General features: G+C 37.4%; 1 protein-coding gene across 1 annotated transcript in view; it reads right to left on the bottom strand.

Moving 5' to 3' along the window:
• Nucleotides 1–20558, bottom strand: part of LOC100941546 (E3 ubiquitin-protein ligase SMURF2) — a 41013-nt gene that overhangs the window by 7019 nt on the left and 13436 nt on the right. Inside the window, exons 4-10 of the mRNA XM_023511281.1 lie at nt 19904–20062; nt 13486–13681; nt 11500–11603; nt 9947–10061; nt 7815–7993; nt 6851–6988; nt 2144–2264 (exon numbers count right to left, since the gene is read on the bottom strand). Coding sequence (XP_023367049.1) covers nt 2144–2264; nt 6851–6988; nt 7815–7993; nt 9947–10061; nt 11500–11603; nt 13486–13681; nt 19904–20062 — 1012 coding nt within the window. The remainder of the gene's footprint in view (nt 1–2143; nt 2265–6850; nt 6989–7814; nt 7994–9946; nt 10062–11499; nt 11604–13485; nt 13682–19903; nt 20063–20558) is intronic.

The following is a 20558-nucleotide window of genomic DNA, read 5'->3' as shown; positions in this document are numbered from 1 at the left end:
CATCACAGCTCACAGCAACCTCCAACTCCTGGGCTCAAGCGAGTCTCCTGCCTCAGTCTCCCAAGTAGCTGGGACCACAGGCACCTGCCACAACACTCAGCTATGTTTTTGGTTGCAGCTGTCATTGTTGTTTTGGCAGGCCTAGGCTAGATTTGAACCCACCACCTTAGGTGTATGTGGCTGGAGCCTTAGCCACTTCAGCCACAGGCAACGAACCTAGGTTCTGTATCTTAAAAAGCTCAAGAGCTCTCTACACACAGAAGGTTTAGGTTTCCTCCTCAAGATCAGAGAACCACCACTGTGATGGACTTATGAAAAGTCCAAAATGAAAAAATTGTGAAAGTTCTCTAATTTCATAAAAGAATCCTAATTTTTTTTAATGTATAAAAATTGAGACCCAAAGAGTAAACACAGTTTATATGTGTCTCCCTTAAACATGTATCATATCATCCTGGCTTGAACACTTATTTGCTTTGTGATTTGGAACAATTCAGGTCACCTCCCTTGGCTAGCAGTGTCCTCTGCTATAAAATATAGCTGTATTATTTCTTTCACTACATCCTGTGAAAGCAACAACAGTTGCTTCTTAGATTTATTTGTTAACACAACAGCAAAAGTGATTAATACAATTTTCTTAATAAAATTATATTAAAACACAAAATATACATGAACACATTGATGTAGATCTCTGCTTGACATTATGATGCAAGGTCAGTTATAGATGAACTACATCAAAAACCATCTTAGACTAGACTATACTAATGCTCATATCTCCCTAGATTAGGGGTCCTCAAACTTTTTAAACAGGGGGCCAATTCACTGTCCCTCGACTGCTGGAGGGCCGGACTGGGGGCCCTGGGACGAGTCAGCTGCTAAGCAGGACAGGCAACGGTGGCAAAAATACCCAGCGGGTGGGATAAATATCCTCAGCGGGCTGCATCTAGCCCACAGGCCATAGTTTAAGGACGCCTGCCCTAGATCCAAGTCTAATGTAATTGTTTATAACAGTGAATTATGATAATGTACAGTATAAAACTTGTAAGTCTTTGACTTTATAATAATAATCCTATTAATCCAGCATAACATTAAGTAAATAATTTTTTTCTAAAAAGTTTATGACTTGATGCCACATTCAACAGGGAAAAAGTTATCTGAAAAGGATTATGGATATATTTAATAACAAAAAAGACAACTTCTCAATTCTTTTCTTCAGAGGAGTAGCAGATATAAGGCCAAATTTCTCATTTATAGGAAATGAAAATGCATTGTATTTCAACTTTATTGCCCTTCCCGCTATGTTTTCTTTTTCCTCTTGACTACTTTCTTCTGGCTATTTCACTATGAATAATTCAATCACAAAAGAAATGAAAACCAATCTTTTTAGAATTGTTTGCTAACAGGATATTAACCTATTTAGCTAGGGAGGACCCTGAAGTTATTAAAATAACATTTTAAACAATTGTAGGCTTCAAATATTTGTGCTATCCCTACCCCACCAACTAAATGTGAGACCTTTGGTAAAATAAAAGCTCATTATTTTTTCAAAGTAGTTCAGTACAAGAGTCAGATGTATTTGTTAAAGGTCTTAATTATAAAACCAGACATGAGGCACTTTATGGGCAATCTTTAAAAGGAAACAAAAAACTGTTTAGTGCAGATACTATTAGTCTAAAGGCATTTAGATACAGTTTATCCTTAGTGTTTTAATTATTTCCTCCATGATCTTGTCTACCAAATACTTTTTTGCAAAGCTCAGTGTAAACCAATTGAGAAAAGACCGTGATCTAAATAACTTTCAATATGACAGAGATCAACTAATGAGGTTTTATTAGCCAAATCAGTAACCATCAGAATAGAAAAAAATTGAAAGAAAGTACATATAAGACATGAAGTCTTTTCAAAATAATAAAGAATATGGAAAAACAAATTAAGAATGTTCACAATATGAGAGAGATTGCTCATTCACAGAAATCCCAAAGCATGAAAGGCATTCAAAAGCATGAAAGATTTTCCATGAATACGAATTCTCACCGCATTAAACCATGAAACTTCAAAAGCACCAGAAATACCATTTTCCTCTAACAAAATAATTCCCAGTCTTTCCTTGTTAGACTAGATGATGTCATGACACTAATGCACTAACCTCTAACTCCTTCTCATCAAATGTCTTCAGCAGATGCTGTGGAATTACTTCATTAAATCCTTTTTGCAGAGCCAGGAATTGAGCCTCAATGCCTCGTAAAAATCTCCAGTTCACATAGAGCCTGTAAACATTCGGCAGGGGTTTCATGTGATCATACATATATTCAGATCTGGTAATTATCTCTACGCTAACAATACTGCAACACTGCACTTTACAAGCATCTGGCTAAGAATTTAGTCTAGGTCAGGCACAATGGGTCACACCAGAATTCCAGCACTCTGGGAGGTTGAGGCAAGAGAATCACTTGAGTCTGAGACCAGTCTTAACAAGAATAAGACTTTGTCTATTAAAAATGGAAAAATCAGCCAAGCATGATGGCATGTGCCTATAGTCCCAGCTACCCAGGAGGCTGAGGCAGGAGGATCCCTTGAGCCTGAGAGTTTGAGGTTGCAGTGAGCTTTGATGATGCCACTGTACTCTAGCCCAGATGACAGACTCTGTCTCAAAGTATTAATAATAATAATATTTAATCTAAAGTCTAAAAAAATCTCAGACTAATGGGGATAAGTGAATCATGAACTGTGAGGCAGTTTACTATTGATAAAAAGTGGTAACCTTCTAGTAACAGTAATAGAAGCAGCATGAATAAAGCAACTCTTCAAATCAAAGAAACTCCTAGTGAACTGAAGTCTACAGCTTAGATGTGTCTGAAGTTAAAACTTGAAGAAATTTCTTTCTAAACTGGTAAGATAACCAATAAACAGAAAAGCCCATTCACTCAAAAATGACAGTATTTCTGGTTTTACTTAAAAATAAAGTATGACTGTGTTGGGTGTTTTGTTTGTATTTGAGGGAGAATTATAGAAGAAAGTGAAGAATCCTCATATTCGAAATGAGAAGAAACAGTAAAAGGCAGTGAAGCTCTTTTTGATTAGCTGCATATTGTTCCCCAGAGGCTATAAAAACACTGGAAGATGTAATTTTACCAACAAAAAGTACATTAAGCCATATCTATCATATGAACTTTTTTTGGAGACAGAGTCTCAAGCTCTTACCCTGGGTAGAGTGCTGTAGCGTCACAGCTCACAGCAACCTCCAACTCCTGGCTTCAAGCAATTTTCTTGCTTCAGCCACTCGAGTAGCTGGGACTATAGGCGCCCACCACAACGTCCAGCTATTTTTTTGTTGTAGTTGTCACTGTTGGTTTTTAGCATGCCTGGGCCACGTTTGAACCTGCCAGCCTCAGTGTACATGGCCGGCGCCCTATGCACTGAGCTACAAGCATCGCCCATTATATGAACTTATGATTTATAAGTGAACTGCTTTCATTTACCTGCCTGGGGAAACCTCATCTCACACACCGTGGAACTTTTCATCTGTCAATTTGTTATCTGCATTTCCTTTTCCAAACTTGGTGAAATAGTTCTCTCCTTTAAGAAATAAGTTGCTTAACATTATACCCTTTGGACAATCTCTTTTTTGTTTGTCAGATTAAGAGGAAAGCAAAACTGTTAAAGTTTTTGTGATTTTTTTTTATCTCAGACTTACAGTTAGCAAGGGATTATTATCTTGCTATAAGTGTAACTAAACTTAAGAAAGAGAGTGTAGCCTAGGGACTAAGACACACCTGATCCTGGAAGTGACACATTACTAACACTTGGGAAATTCTCATTTATTCTTTTATTTTTATTTTTTTGAGACTAAGTCTTACTTTGTTGCCCTTGGTAGAGTGCCAAGGTGTCATAGCTCACACAACCTCAAACTACTGGGCTCAAGCAATTCTCTTTCTTCAGCCTCCCGAGTAGCTGGGACTACAGGCACCCACAACGACACCCAGCTATTTTTTTAAGAGATGGGGTCTCGCTCTAGCTCAGGCTGGTCTCAGACTCATGAGCTCAGGCAATCTACCTGCCTCAGCCTCCTACAGTGCTGGCATTACAGGCATGAGCACCCAGCCTATTATTTTTTGTTTTATTTTTTTAGAGACAGAGTCTCACCTTATCGCCCTAGGTAGAGTGATGAAGTATCACAACTCACAGCAACCTCCAACTCCTGGGCTTAGGTGATTCTCTTGCCTCAGCCTCCCAAGTAGCTGGGACTACAGGCGCCCACCACAACACCCAGCTATTTTTTTGTTGCAGTTTGGCCAAGGCCAGGTTTGAACTCGCCACCCTCAGTATATGGGGCCAGCGACCTACCCATTGAGCCACAGGCGCCACCCTTCTTTTATTTATTTATTTTTGCAGTTTTGGCCTGGGTTAGGTTTGAACCCACCACCTTTGGCATATGGGGTGGGCGCCCTACTCCTTTGAGCCACAGGCACTGCCCTCTATTTTACTTTATAATTAGAAATATAATATATACCTATTAACACATAAAGAAAAATCTGACATTAACTGTGAAGACAGAGTAAAACCTAAAAATTTATTCTTTCACCCTCTATTTCCAGGCCCACCACCTTGGCTTCCTCATCCTAGGCACTCTATTTGGCACATAGCAGTCCTGAGCATCTTTCACATAATACCACAGATTTTGTTCCTACATATTTCTTCTAAGACTTGATTTTTAATTTGATGCTTATGGAGTCTTTCTTTTAGTCACATAATATTCAGTTGAATATAAGTATTTAATGAATCTTCTCTAAAAACATTTTAGTAGGGTTTTTTAACAAATAGTATTTGACTATCTTTTCTCATATTTCCTTCGTTGCATGTGTGTGTCTGCAGAAGAGCCCTAAACACAGCTGCCAGTTAAATGGCACACACATAGTTATTTTGGTGCCTGGTATCAAAGTGCTTTCCCAAAAAACTATGCCAGTGTAAACTCCAACATCAACAGTGCAACAGTGTACAAGACTCATGGGCTTCATCTTTTTTTTTTTTTTCCTTGAGACAGAGTCTCACTTTGTCACTCTGGGTAGAGTACCGTGGTATCACAGCTCACAGCAACCTCAAACTCTTGGGCTTAAGCAATTCTCTTGCCTCAGCCTCCCACATAGCTAGGACTACAGGCACCCACCAGCACCCTAACCCTACAATGCCCGGCTATTTTTTGGTTGCAGTTGTCATTGTTTAGCAGGCCCAGGCTAGGCTCAAACCAGCCAGCTCCAGTATATGTGACTGGCACCCTAAGCACTGAGCTACAGCTGCCAAGCCTCAGGCTTCATTTTTAAACTAGGAAAATTTTAGCCAACAGGATTTGAGAATATAATCTATACCAAAAATACAGCATGCATGTTTTGTGTATATGCAGTGAAGTTCACACTCCTAAATTTGATTGCCACAGTGTTATGTTAGGAAGATTTTAGTTATCATATTTCAAAATATTTAAAAATTCTATTTTTATTTTTACTTTTTTGAGATAGAGTCTCATTTTGTTGCCCTCAGTAGAGTGCCATGGCATCACAGTTCACACCAACCTCAAACTCTTGGGCTCAAGTGATCCTCATGTCTTAGCCTCGAAAGTAGCTAGAGATGGAGTAAATATGAGGATCTTGTTCTAGCTCAGGCTGGTCTGAGCAGGTGTCCACCACCACACCCAGCTATTTTTTTTTTTTTTTAATTTTAGAGACAGGGTCTCAAACTCCTGAGTTCAAGCAATCCACCTGGCCTTGGCCTCCCTGAGTGCTAGGATTAAAGGTGTAAGCTACTGTACCCAGCTAAAATTCAATTTTATCTTCTTTTTGAGACTGGGTGTTGCTTTATTTCCCAGATTGGAATATAGGGAGAAATCATAGCTCACTGTAAGCTCAAACTCCTGAGCTCAAGCAATCCTCCTAAGCAGCTGAGAATACAGGTACGCACCATTATGCCTGGCTAATTTTTCTCAATTTTTTTTTTTAGAGATAGGGTCTTGCCATGTTGCCCAGACTGGTCTTAAATTCCCGGGCAGAAGCAGTCCTCTTGCCTCAGCCTCGCAAAGTGCTGGGATTTTAAGAGTAAGCCACCACATTAAGCCTCCTCAATCAATTTTTATTTTATAAAACCTGATGAAGTTTATAAATATTTATCCCTTAAACTCACAATATGCTCATTTATAAACAGGCTAAGTGCTTCTAACATACAGCACAGAAGCACTTCGTAAATGCCACTATGTTAACTATACTACACATGGCCCCAATGCCCCATGTCTCCTGGTATTCACACCTTCACACAGCTCCTCGCCCACTGAATAAACTGACTCAATTTAACCAAAAGTATCCAGCACAAGTCATGTTGGCCAGTACCAGGCTTAGGCCTTGAAAAGATCTGACAGCTTCTGCTTTTGTGTTCTAGAAGCCACCCATCCCATAAGTCTGGCTATCTTGCTGGGAGACGGGGGCTATGGGAAGAGGGCAAGGCCTTTGATATCACATAGGAGAACCAAGGAACCCAAGCAACAGTGAGAAGCAGGCCTCAGACAGTGACTCCAGTCAGCCCTCCACCATCTGAGCTATGCTAGCTGAGGTAGACACTATCTTGGTGTTTCAGTCCTAGCTGACATTTTGTGGAACAGAAGTGTGCCATCCCTATTGCTCTTTGCCCAAATTACTGACTGCTGAAACTGTGAGAAACAGTAAGAGGCTGTTGTTCATAAACCACTAAATTCTGCAGAAGCCTTTTTTGTAGTAATTGTTAATTCTACCTTAAACACTTAAGTGTTTTTTCATATTGTCATTTCAGAACATTAAAAAAAAAATCTCAGCCTTGAGAACACAGAATTATTTACCTGACATATTCTTTTTTATTTTCCTCAGTGACAGGGATACTTTTGCCATTTGGTTTAAGTTCATGCTGGATAATTTCACCATATGCATTATGTTCAACACAGAAGGTGTGGTCCAAAACACCGGTAATATCATTCTCACTAGACAGGGGAAAAAAAGATAGCTTAAAATACAAATCTTCTAGGTATATTACTTGGTGAGACAGATAAAACTAAGAAAGTTTCATAATTAAGAAACATAAACTCAGATCATGCTTATGAGTCCTTATGCTACTATACCACCTACTTCTTTCAGAAAAGTCAAAGAGCTTTAACCTACATAAACAGAGGAAACACTTCACTGCCTGTTAATGAGAAAAAGCCCTGTTAAAGTTGGACTTTGCCAGAACCACCAAAATAGGAAAATTTCAGTTAATGTCTGGCATTCAGATTCCTACTGAATCTGGCTACCCCTAAATGACCAAATGCCTAAGTATCCCTGTGAGAAAGTGCTATTGTATATTGTGTAAAAATAAACATTGCCACTGTAACTTCATAAACTAACAACCATTTACAAAACAGAATTAGTTCTTACCTTAAATTAATTTAAATAGAATTAGTTACTACTATTAAAGTATGATTTTAAAACCATCCTTTCATTTAAAAAAAAAAAGGGAAGAAGAAATTTGCTATTTTAATACATGCAAGATTGGAACAGAAGAACTTGTATCACACTGAGGAAATTATTATATCCAGTACTTTTAAAGTAGAATACACAGATTTTTTTTTCCCTTTTTAAAGTAATAGCACTAACTTTAAGGAATTTGAAATGTATAGGGAAGCAGTAGAAAGGAATAAAGTCTTATATGGTCCTATCACTCAGATAACCACTCAATATTTTAAATTATATAGAAAAGTGCATCAGTTTTTAAACCTTTTTTTAAAGATCAGAGTTTAAGGAAAAGACAGAAGTCAACTCAATACATACAGTATCCACACTAAACTGTTATGAAGGTCTGGATCAACTAACTCCATGTCATCCAAAGTAATTGACTTCCCAAGCAATTGTTTATAAAAAGGCAATGTGAAACCACCATCAATATAATGTCCATGAAACACAGCCATTCCCATTATTCGTCCAACAAAGTGGAAATACGATAAATGTTCCTGGAAAAGTTTATATAAATACTTAAGTTACAAACTATGCAGAGAATTTTTAATAAAAATTAAATATTAAACATTAACGTTAAATAAGTATCAAATCTGTACAACTATTTCAAGGGATAGGTCATCACATCAAAGCTCAGTAATCAGAAGATTTCTATAGGGCCTGCTTCAGATTGTCTAAGTCACTATAAAACAGGATATTACAGTCAGTGCCTCTCAAGGGGTGTCTAGTCGCTTCATAAAATTTATCTTTTAGAAATTAAGTATAAACTAAAGTCCCACTGCAGCTTCATTAAACCTTCATCAAACATCCTTTTCTCTTCTGCCTCCTCTTATCTCTTGCCAAGCCCTTTGTCATGGAAAAAATATCTTTCAACCTAAACCTCCAAGCTTCCTTGACCTAACCAGAAATTAAATATCAAAACAGCATAGATTTAAGAGTACAGATTTTGAGTCAGACTTGGATTAGGGGCATTATTCTGCCAGCTACTGGCCACACATACAGGTAAATTAACCCCTGGAAATATGGTAATAATAGCATCTCTGTGGGCAGTAAAAGGAGGTGATGAAACCCACATGGCATGGGGCCTGGAGTATGGTAAGCAACTCAACAAATGTGAGCTGTTCTTATGACAGAGACATAGTGGGTTGCCCCAAGAAGAACTGTTACCTAAAAATCTTTCCTTAATAAAGAATTCCTTATAATGAATCTTAACATTTCTACCATAGTTAAATACATTTGGTCTTTCATTGTAGATTGTTTTGTTAGATATTTGTATTTTAAACTTACTTTACTTCTCTATTTACTAAGTAATCTTTAACATCATCTTTAAACTTCTCTTTGACCTGTAAATAGTTTTCTTTCTATTTTTTTTTTCCTTTTGTACAGATAGTCTTATTTTATTGCCCTCAGTAGAGTGCTGTGGCATCACACAGCTCACAGCAACCTCCAATTCCTGGGCTTACACGATTCTCCTGCCTCAGCCTCCCGAGCAGCTGTGACCACAGGCGCCCGCCACAACACCCGGCTATTTTTGTTGCAGTTTGGCCAGGGCTGGGTTTGAACCTGCCACCCTTAGTATATGGGGCCTGTGCCCTACTCACTGAGCCACAGGAGCCTCCTAAATAATTTTCTTAACACATAAGTTCACTATAAAATATTTACATAAAATATAGGCAAGCAAGAAAATAATCAACCATTACTTCATACCCGGAGATAACCTGTCCATATTATAGTATAGAGCCTTTCAATGTGGACATATATACACATTTGCCAAAGCAGTATCACACTACTTGGTAATCTTCTTTTCATATAACACATCATGTCAGTAGCTATTATCCCATACTATCATTTTTGTGGCTACAGAGCTTGCCCTCAAAAAGAAAGATAACAGAATATAAAGACAATAAATAAACTATAACTGTTAACTTTTGTTAAGTGCTTAATAACATATAACAGGATTAAATAACATATGGCACTGTGCTAAATGGTTAATGTACAGGGTTTTGTTTAATTCTTACAACTCTTCTCTGAGATACAAACTATATCTATTATTAACAATAGTAAGATTAAGACCTCAGTCACAGAACTTGCTGAAGATCACAAAGCTAGTTAAGTATGAGACCCGGGATATGAATCCATATCTTTCTAATTCTAGAATATATGCTCTTAATTATTTGCATTATTCTGCTGTATGTCATGATTTAATCAATCCCCCATTTGTGGCCAACTGTGTTGTTTCCAATTGGGAGCTATTATAAACAATAAACATTGCTGTGCACATATCCAGAATCATTCACTTGAGAAATTTTCTATAAGATGAATTCCAAAATCAAAGGCTACAACTAGGACAAGGACAAATAACTCCTATGTACTAAATTACGCTGATATTTAAAGATGAAAAGCATTATAGGTCCCAATTTAATTCACATCATCATAACTACAAATCATACCGGATTAACTGCAGAATCAGGATTTATCTGCAATGTATATATATCGTCTCTTGAATATTGGAAGAGGCCATAGTATGGATTCAACATTTCATGTGACAAGAGATATAACCATTCCCTAGAAAACAAGATATAACAAAAACCTTTTTGTTAATGAGTACATTTGTATTAAGATATGCCACTAACACTTTAGCAATGAATTTTTTAAATTAACGGAAGAAAATAAAAAACTGTAGTTATATAAGATCACACTGGGAAAATCTATCATGAGCAAATATAGCAAATAAAATCTTTATGTTATTGAAGTCACTTCTCACTCTAATTTGGGGCAAATTTTATTACATTTTAGCATCAGAGAGTATGAAGGTATTATCCAACAGTTCATCCAGCAGTAGCATCCAGCAGTTGTAGCATCTATTCGTGAGATGCTACAACACAGTCATCTTTTACTTTCAATTACTAAATAAATCTGTGATCCAAGATAAATATAAAACAAAGGGAAGAATATGATTTTATTTCAAAATCTCCATGTGATCTACACTACCCTGGCCCATTCCTATCATGGCAGATTATACTAGCTTATAGAGATATAAAATACAGCATTAATTTACTCTTTCTTTTAGACAAGAGTGTGGTTTGCTGTTCGTATTGTTTGAATAGGGATATTCTTTTACTGTGTAAACCCTAAAACATACGATGATAAAAATATAAGTGGCCAGAGATTCCATTTGTGGGATGTAAAACCCATAAACATGGGAGCCCATGTACGTGAAACCTACATACTTGGTGTACATAAGTTTCTGTAGGGCCAACTGTGTGGTATTCTGAAGGACGACTGTACTATCAGAAATAAATCAATCTGACTTAATATGTGAATTATGAACGTAGCAGAAATATTATATCTCCTGTACTGGTACATTCTAAGGACCACATGATATACACATGTGTTTACACAGTGTATATACACATGCACATGCTCACATATACATTTAAGAAGGCAAAAAAGCATAGCAATGGAAGCAAAGGAAACAGTATTGAGTTTGTATTATATACCACTAAAGTTTCAAAACTACTCCTGAATTGTCATGAACAACTGTAAAGCAGAGAGAATAAGGTGCTGAAGGAAAGAGATGGAGCATACATATGGCCTGCAAACAACCGATGCATGGAGGGTTGCGGTAGTTTCTGAAAGTCACATTGGGCTCTATGATCCATTGAAGAGTTCTAAAATACTCTTCTGATAGCAGTACTATTCTAACTTCATTATGAATACATCTATTAAAACAGCCACTGCACGCCCAGGAGCTGGAGGCTGCTTGAGCTGTGATACCAACAGCACTCTACTGAGGGCAACAAAATGAGACTCTATCTCTTAAAAAAAAAAAGAAAGAAAGAAAGAAAGAAAAAGAAAAAGAAAACAAAAAAACAGCTGCTACACTGCAAACATTAGGGAATAATATGCCAGAACGTAAGTGTCAATGAGAAATTTACACAAGAAGTATCTTAAATTTGTAAGTATAAAGATCCATGTCTTCAACTGGCAAACTAGTCCTTACCTGGCAACCCCTCCATAGTCGAGGCCTTCTTCTCCACGAAATTTTATCATTAATCGCTTCCAGAGATCTTTTGGTCTCATTTTCATGACCTGTCGATATGACTCCTGTAAAAAGATTTTTAACATGCTATTATTAGGTACTTTTAACCTACTATGTAAACTCTCCTTCCCATTCTACCCACAAAACATAAGTTTATTTACATCAGGTACAATTTGTTCAACAATCAAATCAACTTTTAAAAACATAATAGATACAGTTTAATCCTATTAAAACCAATTCGTTCGATACGTATATTAAAAGTCCATTAGGTACAAAACTACATATTTTAGTTCCATGAGCCTAAAGTTTTATAGTAATTGTTCTACTCATATTAGAACCAGAATTTGATAGACATGTCAAGTTTAAAAAAGTTAGGGCTGGGTACAGTGGCTCACGTCTATAATCCCAGAACTCTGGGAAGCTGAGGAGGGCAAATCCCTTGAGCTCAGTAGTTCAAGACTAGCCTGAGCAAGAGCAAGACCCCATCTGTACTAAAGAAACAGAAAAATTGGCCAGGCATTGTGGCATGCACTTAAAGTCCCAGTTTACTTGGGACGCTAAGGCGAGAGGATCACTTGAACCCAGGAGGTTGAGGTTGCTGTGAGCTAGGCTGATGCTATGGCATTCTAGCCTGTGCAAGAGTGAGACTGTCTTGAAAAAATAAATTTTAAAAAAAAGTTGGCTGACCTAGTTCTAGAAAAATAAAGTTTTGAAAACACATAATAGTAATGTGACCTTCATTCCATAGACAACTTTAAATCATTTTAAAATACAAATAACTGACTACAAACAGGGTTAGACTATTCTGAGAAAAAAAACATCCTCTGGAAAAAGGATTATCTCTTGCCCAGGAATCCTCTAGTAAGCAGGAAACCCCCACCTTTGCCCTCTGCCACTTATTGTGTAAAAACTTTGGAGCTGATATTAGGGCTGTAATCCAAAGATAAAAGAATATACCAGAAAGGAAAATTTTCAATAAATGGAGGAAGTAGTTCAATAGGAATTAGACAAAATAATTTTTTAATTTCAGAATCCCTTACCTTTCAGAAGAATTAGGAAGTAAGGGATGGATAATGTTTATGGTCTTTTAAAATTCATCAACAAATAAGAATTTGCAATGCAGAGACCAAACTGAACCAAGTGGAACTTTTGACAATCTTCAGTCTGTTTAAATGCTTATTCTACCTATTAAATCTCTCCAATATTACACCTTTCTTTTTTTTTATTTTTTGTGAGACAGAGCCTCAAGCTATCTTCCTGGGTAGAGTGCTGTGTCATAGCTCACAGCAACCTCCAACTCCTGGGCTCAAGCGAGTCTCCTGCCTCTGTCTCCCAAGTTGCTGGGACCACAGGCGCCCACCACAACACCTGGCTATTTTTTTTTTTTTTTTGGTTGCAGCCATCATTGTTTGGCGAGCCCAGGCTGGATTCGAACCCACCACCTTAGGTGTATGTGGCTGGTGCCTTAGCCACTTGAGCACAGGCGCCGAGCCAATATTACACCTTTCATTGTCTACTGTCTACAATTAAAAAAGAATTTAACGAGAACTCTCTCTTTTATTTTCTTTGAGATAGAGTCTCACTTTGTCACCCCTGGTAGAGTGTCATGGTGTCATAGCTCACAGAAACCTTAAACTCTTGTGCTGAAATGATCCTCTTGGTTCAGCTTCCCAAGTAGCTGGGACTACAGGCACCCACCACAACACCTGGTGAATTTTAGAGATGGGGTCTCACTCTTGCTTAAACTGGTCTTGAACTCCTGAGCTCAGGCAATCCACCCGGCTTGGCCTCCCAGAGTGCTAGGATTACAGGCACGAGCCATCCCACCCAGCCAGAACTCTCCTATTCCAAAGAGATATAAGTCCCGAAAAAGTATTCTTGGAAAAGACAGAGTAAAACACTAAATTTAATTTTTCTCTGATTTAAAATAAGACCTGTAAAGTTTACCTCAAAAATCTCCTCCCTGGAAACCTCAATGCGGCAGTGGCCAGCCTGAGGCTGTTGTTGGGAAAGTTCTTGTCGCAAAATTTTTAGTTTCTGAACCAGGTCTCGCTTGTACCTTGGAACTGTCAGACACTCTGCATCATCAGGGCATAATGACACCACTTGCTGTTGCTGCTGGTCTTTCAGTTGGTTCTGTCGACTAGAAGTAAACAAAATATTATTAAGGTATTTTAAACAAAAAATTGCAATTATACATTTAAAACAGCATAAAACTATAAAATGAGTTTAGCTATACATATATCATTTCTAAGCCTAATAAGGACATATGTTTGACCTGACATTTTTGGCAACAATAAATCAGCAACCAAGTTTATTTCTTACAGTTCATATGGACTGATAGAATTAGAAAAGGTTTATCCATAACATTTAGACAGCTGCTGAGAAGACATTTTTCTAATTCTGTTTCCATGTTCTTCTACATGGTTTACCATCACCCTTTTTAAAATTCAGGCATATGTCAAATACCGCTTCTTATCTGAAGTCTGTCTTTCTGGAAGAGCCAAACAAGAGTATGAACTGGTAGGGACTCCTTTTTATGCAAAGGCCAAATTTTATACCTAAAACATTACCATATATAGAAAATACTCCTTTATTGAAAACACCAAAGTCAATTACTCTTGCAAACATTATAACAGATAGTTTTTTTAATACACACAAAATCAAAACAAAGCATAATATAAATAAAAGCATTCCATAAACAATTATTTAGTTCTATTTTTAAAAAATGAGGCAGGGTGCAGTAACTCAATCTTGGAATCCTAGCACTCGGGAAGGCCAAGGCAGGAGGGCTGCTTGAGATCAGGGGTTTGACACCAGTCCAAGAAAGAGCAAGACCCTGGCTCTACAAATATACAAAATTAGCTGGGTGTTGTGGTGGCACCTGTGAGTCCCAGGTACCCAGAAGGCCAAGGCAGGAAGACCACTTTAAGCCTGGAGTTTGAGGGTACAGTGAGCTATGACAATGCCATTGAACTGTACCGAGGGAAACAGAGACTGTCTCAAAAAAGAACTGTGTATGTCTCACATTAGATGTAAAAACTAACCAAAAATAGTTTCTGGACCGCTATGTAAAACCTAAAGCCATAAAATTCAATCCCCACATCAAGTTTTTTTATGACCTGTGTTAGGCAATGAATTACTTCTTACATACGACACCAAAAGCACAATACATAAAAGAATGGGTAAACTGAACTTTGTCAAAATTTTAAAGAAAATTTCTGTTTTTCTTTTTTTTTTTTTTTTTGAGACAGAGTCTCACTTTGTTGCCCTTGGTATAGTGCCATGGCGTCACAGCTCACAGCAACCTCGAACTCCTGGGCTTAGGCGATTCTCTTGTCTCAGCCTCCTGAGTAGCTGGGACTACAGGCGCCCACCACAACGCCTGGCTATTTTTTTGTTGTTGTTGTTTCAGTTTGGCCAGGGACAGGCTTGAACCCACCACCCTCAGTATATGGGGCTGGCGCCCTACTCACTAAGCCACAGGCGCCACCCAAAAATTTGTTTTTTCAAAGATACTATTAAGAAAATGAAAAGACAAGTCATAGACTAGGAGAAATTCTTTGGAAAGCATAACTCTTATATCTAAAGAATTCTCAGAACTCGACAATAAAAACAAACAGCTCAATTTAAAAGGCAGGGGGGCAATTTCACCAAAGACCACACATGGATGGCAAATGCACGTGAAAGATACTCAACACATCCTTAGTCATCAGAGAAGAGGAAATTAAAACCAGAATGAGATACCACTATACACCTATTAAAATACCTAAAATTAATAAGACTGACTCTACCAGATATTAGCAAGGATGTGGAGCAACTGGAATTCTCACATGCTGCTGGTGGGAATGTAAAATGGCGTAACTACTTTGAAAAACAATCTGACAGTTTCTGTAGGAGTTAACTGTAAAGCAATCATATGATTCAGCAATTCTACTCCTTGGCATTTATTTACCAAAGGGAACTGAAACTTGTATCCATACAAAGACTTGTACATAAGTGTTTACCAACGCTTTATCTGTCATAGCCAAACACTGGAAAAAGGTAAATGTTCATCAATAGATTGGTAAACAAATTGTGGTGTATTTATACAATGGAATACTACCAATAAAAAGAAGTGAATTATACATGCAACAGGGACAAATCTCAAAATTATGTGGGTAGAAGAAACCAAACACGCTGTAACAAAAATACCATAGGAGAAGAAAATACAAGAAAGAAAAACCAAACAAAAAGGAACACATAACACATACTATATGATTCTATTTATCTAAAACTCTAGAAAATGCAAACTAATATATAATGACAGAAAGTAGACTAGTGATTGGCTGAGGATGGTGCGTTTTGTAGGTTGACTTGTATTCCCAAAAAAGATATTTTGAAGTCTCAACCCTTGGTACCTACAAATGTGACCTTATTTGGAAAAAGGGTCTTTGTGGATATAATCAAGTTAAGAAGAGGTCATCCTGAATTAGAGCATGCTTAAATCTAGCAGGTGGTGTCCTTCTAAGAAGAGAAAAATTTAGATATGGAAATACAGCAAAGTAGACTATGGGAAGACAAAAGACCAAGACTGAAATGGTTTATCTAAAAGCCAAGAACACCAATGTTTCCAGAAATCACCAGAAGCAAAGAGACTATCATGGAACACATTCTCCCCCAGAGTCTCCATAAGGAACCAATGCTTTCCTCACCTCCAGAATGTGAGAGAATGAATTTCTGTTGTTTTAAGCCATCCAGTCTGTGATATTTTGTTACAACAGCCCTGAGAAACTAATACAGGATGTAATTCCCAGGAGGAGGGATAGGAAAAGAAATTATAAAGGGGCAGGTGACAGGTATGTTCAGTAGCTTCATTGTGGTGATGGTTTCACAGGTAGGTATACAATATGTCACAACAAATAGTATACTTTAAATATTCAGTTTATTGTATGTCAATTATATTTCAATAAGGCTAATTAAAAAAAAAATTCCAGGGATGTCAAGCCCATTCACAAAGCCAAAGACTGTGTAAGATGCAAATGGAAAAGGCGGCTTGGCTTGGTGCTCAGCGGTTAGGGCACCTGGGCTGGTGGGTTCAAATCGGGCGTGGGCCTGCTAAACAACAATAACAACTACAACAACAAACAGACGGGCATTGTGGTGGGCACCTGTCCCAGTTACGTGGGAGGCTGAGGCAAGAGAATCCCTTAAGCCCAAGAGTTTGAGGTTGCTGTAAGCTGTGATGGTACAACACTCTACTGAGTGAGACTGTCTCAAAAAAAAAAAAATAAATAAATAAAGGCGGCTTAACATTGAAACATAAAATTGACAGTAAATCCTTCTGGGATGTATGCAGCTGTCCTGCAACTACTGCTTCTGATACACTCAAGGAAAAAAAATCTAACTACCCAATAATGTATGCTAGGACGCAAAGGACAGTTCAGTAAGGGTCAATGTCAGTGCCAGCCAGGAATGGTGTGCATGCTGAACTGCTATCATTAGGCCTTTGCCAATGTCCAGAGATTTTATCAAGCAAATTATTTTCTTGAAATCAAGTGAATCTCATAAGCAGAGGAAAAACTCCAATTGTAAACCCCTTGCCCATAATCATCATTTAAAAAAGTTTTCTTTATGGGTTTAAGGCAAAATATTTTCCTGCAATGCCAAAGGAAGAAGAAATAAATGGTGTTAAAGGAATCAGCACAAGAAGGGGAAAACATCCCTCCACAGTCAGACTGGCTGCGTTCAAATCCCAGCTTTAGCATTTTTTATGTAGCTCTGAGCAAGTTTTGTAACTGCCTAAGTCTCCATTTCTCTCACTGGTGAGAGGGAAACAGCCTGGGATTGCAATGCAGATGACACAGGATAGTGACAGTGAGACTGTGTCTCAAAAAAAAAAAAAGAAAGAAAAGAAAAAGATTAGAAAAAAGGGCAAAAGATATAAGCAATTCTCCTAAGAGTTCATACAACTAGTCAAGTAGACCAATAAAAAGCTATTCAGTATCACAAAATAAAAGTCCCCTGTAGCAAGCTTTCAAAATCTCATTTATTACTTATCTCTCCAAATTTCAATTAGTTCTCCTCATATGCCATGTGGAAAAATCCACTCAAGAAGTGAAATCTAGTTGGGTTAAAGACTTTCTGTAAAAGGCAAAACTATAAATGTACTGAAAACATTCATCTATAGTTCAAATTTTAAAATATAAAGAAAGATGCGTGTAGTCCCAGCTACTAGAATTGGAGGCTGCTGTGAGCTGTGACACCATAGCACTCCAACTGACAGTGATAAAGTAAGACTCTGTCTCTAAAAAAAATAATAATAATATAAATACACACACACACATATATGTGTATATATGTATATGTATGTGTATATAGATAGAGAGAGAGAGAGAGAGAGAGATTAGAAGGCCAGGGTGGTGGCTCACGCCTGTAATCCTAACACTCTGGGAGCCTGAGGCGGGTGAATCGCCTGAGCTCATGAGTTCAAGACCAGCCTGAGCTAGGGCGAGAAGCCATCTCTAAAAATAGCTGGGCAATGTGGTGGGTACCTATAGTCCTAGCGACTTGGAAGGTTGAGGCAAGAGAATCACTTGAGCCCAAGAGTTTGAGGTTGCTGTGACCTATGATACCACAGCACTCTACTGAGAGTGACAAAGTGAGACTATGTCTCAAAAAAAAAAAAAAAAAGAAAGAAAACAAAAGATTAGAAAAAAGGGCAAAGGATATAGGCAATTCTCCTAAGAGTTCATACAACTGGTCAAGTAGACCAATAAAATTTAAGCTATTCAGTATTACATCTTCACAAAAACAGGAAATCCAAATGGTCAATAAATCTATGAAAGGAGACTCAATCTCATTAGTAATTAGGGAAATTCAAATTAAAGTCACAATGAGATACCGTTAATCATCCTCAGACTGGCAAAAAAAATTTAAGTCCAATAACACCAAGTACTGGCAAGATTCTGAAGCAACAGGAATTCATAAACTGTTGGTAAAATACTAAATTGGGATAGCTTCTACAGAAAAGCTGCCTTTATATATTAAAGTTGAAGACAAAAACATTCTATGATATAGCAATTCCACCACTAGGCAAGTGCCCTAGAGCAGTGTCACTCCTGGGGACCACCACACTTTGCTGTGTAGCCAGTAATCCTAATACACAGCAACAATCCATAATTCTATTTCTTCAATTGCTTACTCATTGTAAAGCTTTTAAAGATTTGTGATCTTCACTTTTAGCCAAGGTTTTAGAATCTTCCACACACAATAAACTGAGATCTACTGACATAATGAGCATGCCGGAATAACTATACATATTCCAAAGAAAGAACCAAAGATATATATATAGTACTTCAAATTTTTTCTCCTATTATCTTAACCAATTGGTAGTTTCATTTTTTTGCTTTAACATGGCTCTAAAAAGATTAATGAAACAAGGATATTTTCAAAAGTCATCTTAAATTATACTACTGTTTTGTTTTTAACATACATAAGAACTTTAAAACAAATGAATGAGGAAGGTAGAGCAGGTAATACTATCATTCATTTAGAGAAGCTAAAGTGAATTATTGGGGGTCACAGTGAACCTTGTTCTCCAGATTCTTAGCCTAAAACCCCTGTTGCTATGTCACTGTCAAAGTGTTTCTGCAATTGTTGAAAAAGGTACTTTACTACTTTGCTTGGTGATAAAGTTTCCTTTTCTCTTTTCCTTCTTTTCCTCAGAAGGCAATGCCAATAAGTAAAGGAGTTAGAAAAAAATTAGGCAACTAGAGAGAAAAGAACACTAAGAAAGCAAATAATACACAATAGCACTAAGTAGAGTTGTTAACAGCAGACTGAAGCCACAGTGCCTGGACTGAATCCAGACTTGACCACTTCCTACCTGGGGTGACCTATGGAAAGTCACTCAACCTCTATGCCTCAGTTTTCTCATCTATAAAATGGCATTAACTAACTCACAAAATTTTTCCAAGGATGAAATTGCTGATATATGTAAAGTACAAAGAACACTTGTCACACAATAAGTGCTATTAAAGTGTTAGCTATTAATCTTAGTAATTTTGTTATAATAGCAACACAAAATTAGCCTGTTCAGCCCCTACTTTCCCAGCCTCTGTAAAAGGCCCTCCCAGCTGATGTGCCTTCGATACATATCCTTTTCCTAACATTTGAGGACAGGTTCCTACACACAGGAACATAGCAGGTTTAAATTGTGTTATTCATATCAGAGTAAAATTTGCCATACTTACATAAAATTTTACTCAACAAAAGTAACTTATAATTGGAGAGCAAATGTTCTTTCACATTTATTATAAAAAGCATCTATCAGTTTCCTCTTGTTCAGACTCACATTTTAACATGTATTGTTTCAAAAACTTACTTTAAAACTAAATGCAAGTTAGCAGAGAGCCGAGGATCTGTAAATTGTGTTGTTCTGTTGTTATGGTCAACGAAATAAACTCTGCCTGTTGCTGTATTACGGATCTCCCATCCAGGAGGCAATGGACCAAGCTCTTCACAATTGATGTTGCTAAGATCCCTGCAAAAACAAATATAAAATAAAAAATACCTCATTCCTGGGCCTGCCGCGCAAGCAAGTGTAAATGACACAGAACAATTCCGTGAAGGCTAACAAAATATATTGTTTCAGAAATTTGAGATGTTCAGCTGGAATCTTCAATTCCCAGTGGTTTAAACTCACATATTCAAAACTCAATCTATAAATAGCTTAGAAAAACTTATCACATACCCAAATTTTTAGTAAGTTCCTAGGCTTTCATGTAATACAGATTTTTAAATTAATATAAAAGCAATCATAACTTCTGCCAACATAAACTGTATTTTAATACTTGTTTGGCAGAAAATACTGTTTTGTAAGTGTCAGTGATATAAGGAATTAAATGTTTTCTAAAATTTCCCTTCCATCATTTCTTTCTTCTTTTTTTTGAGACAGAGCCTCAAGCTGTCCCCCTGGGTAGAGTGCCATGGCATCACGGCTCACAGCAACCTCCAACTCCTGGGCTCAAGCGAGTCTC

Source organism: Otolemur garnettii, unplaced genomic scaffold, assembly GCF_000181295.1.
Source record: "Otolemur garnettii isolate 467f Iridium unplaced genomic scaffold, OtoGar3 scaffold00018, whole genome shotgun sequence".
Classification (NCBI taxonomy): domain Eukaryota; kingdom Metazoa; phylum Chordata; class Mammalia; order Primates; family Galagidae; genus Otolemur; species Otolemur garnettii.
Note: the sequence above shows the minus strand (reverse complement) of the source record. Positions and strands in the feature narration are given on the sequence as shown.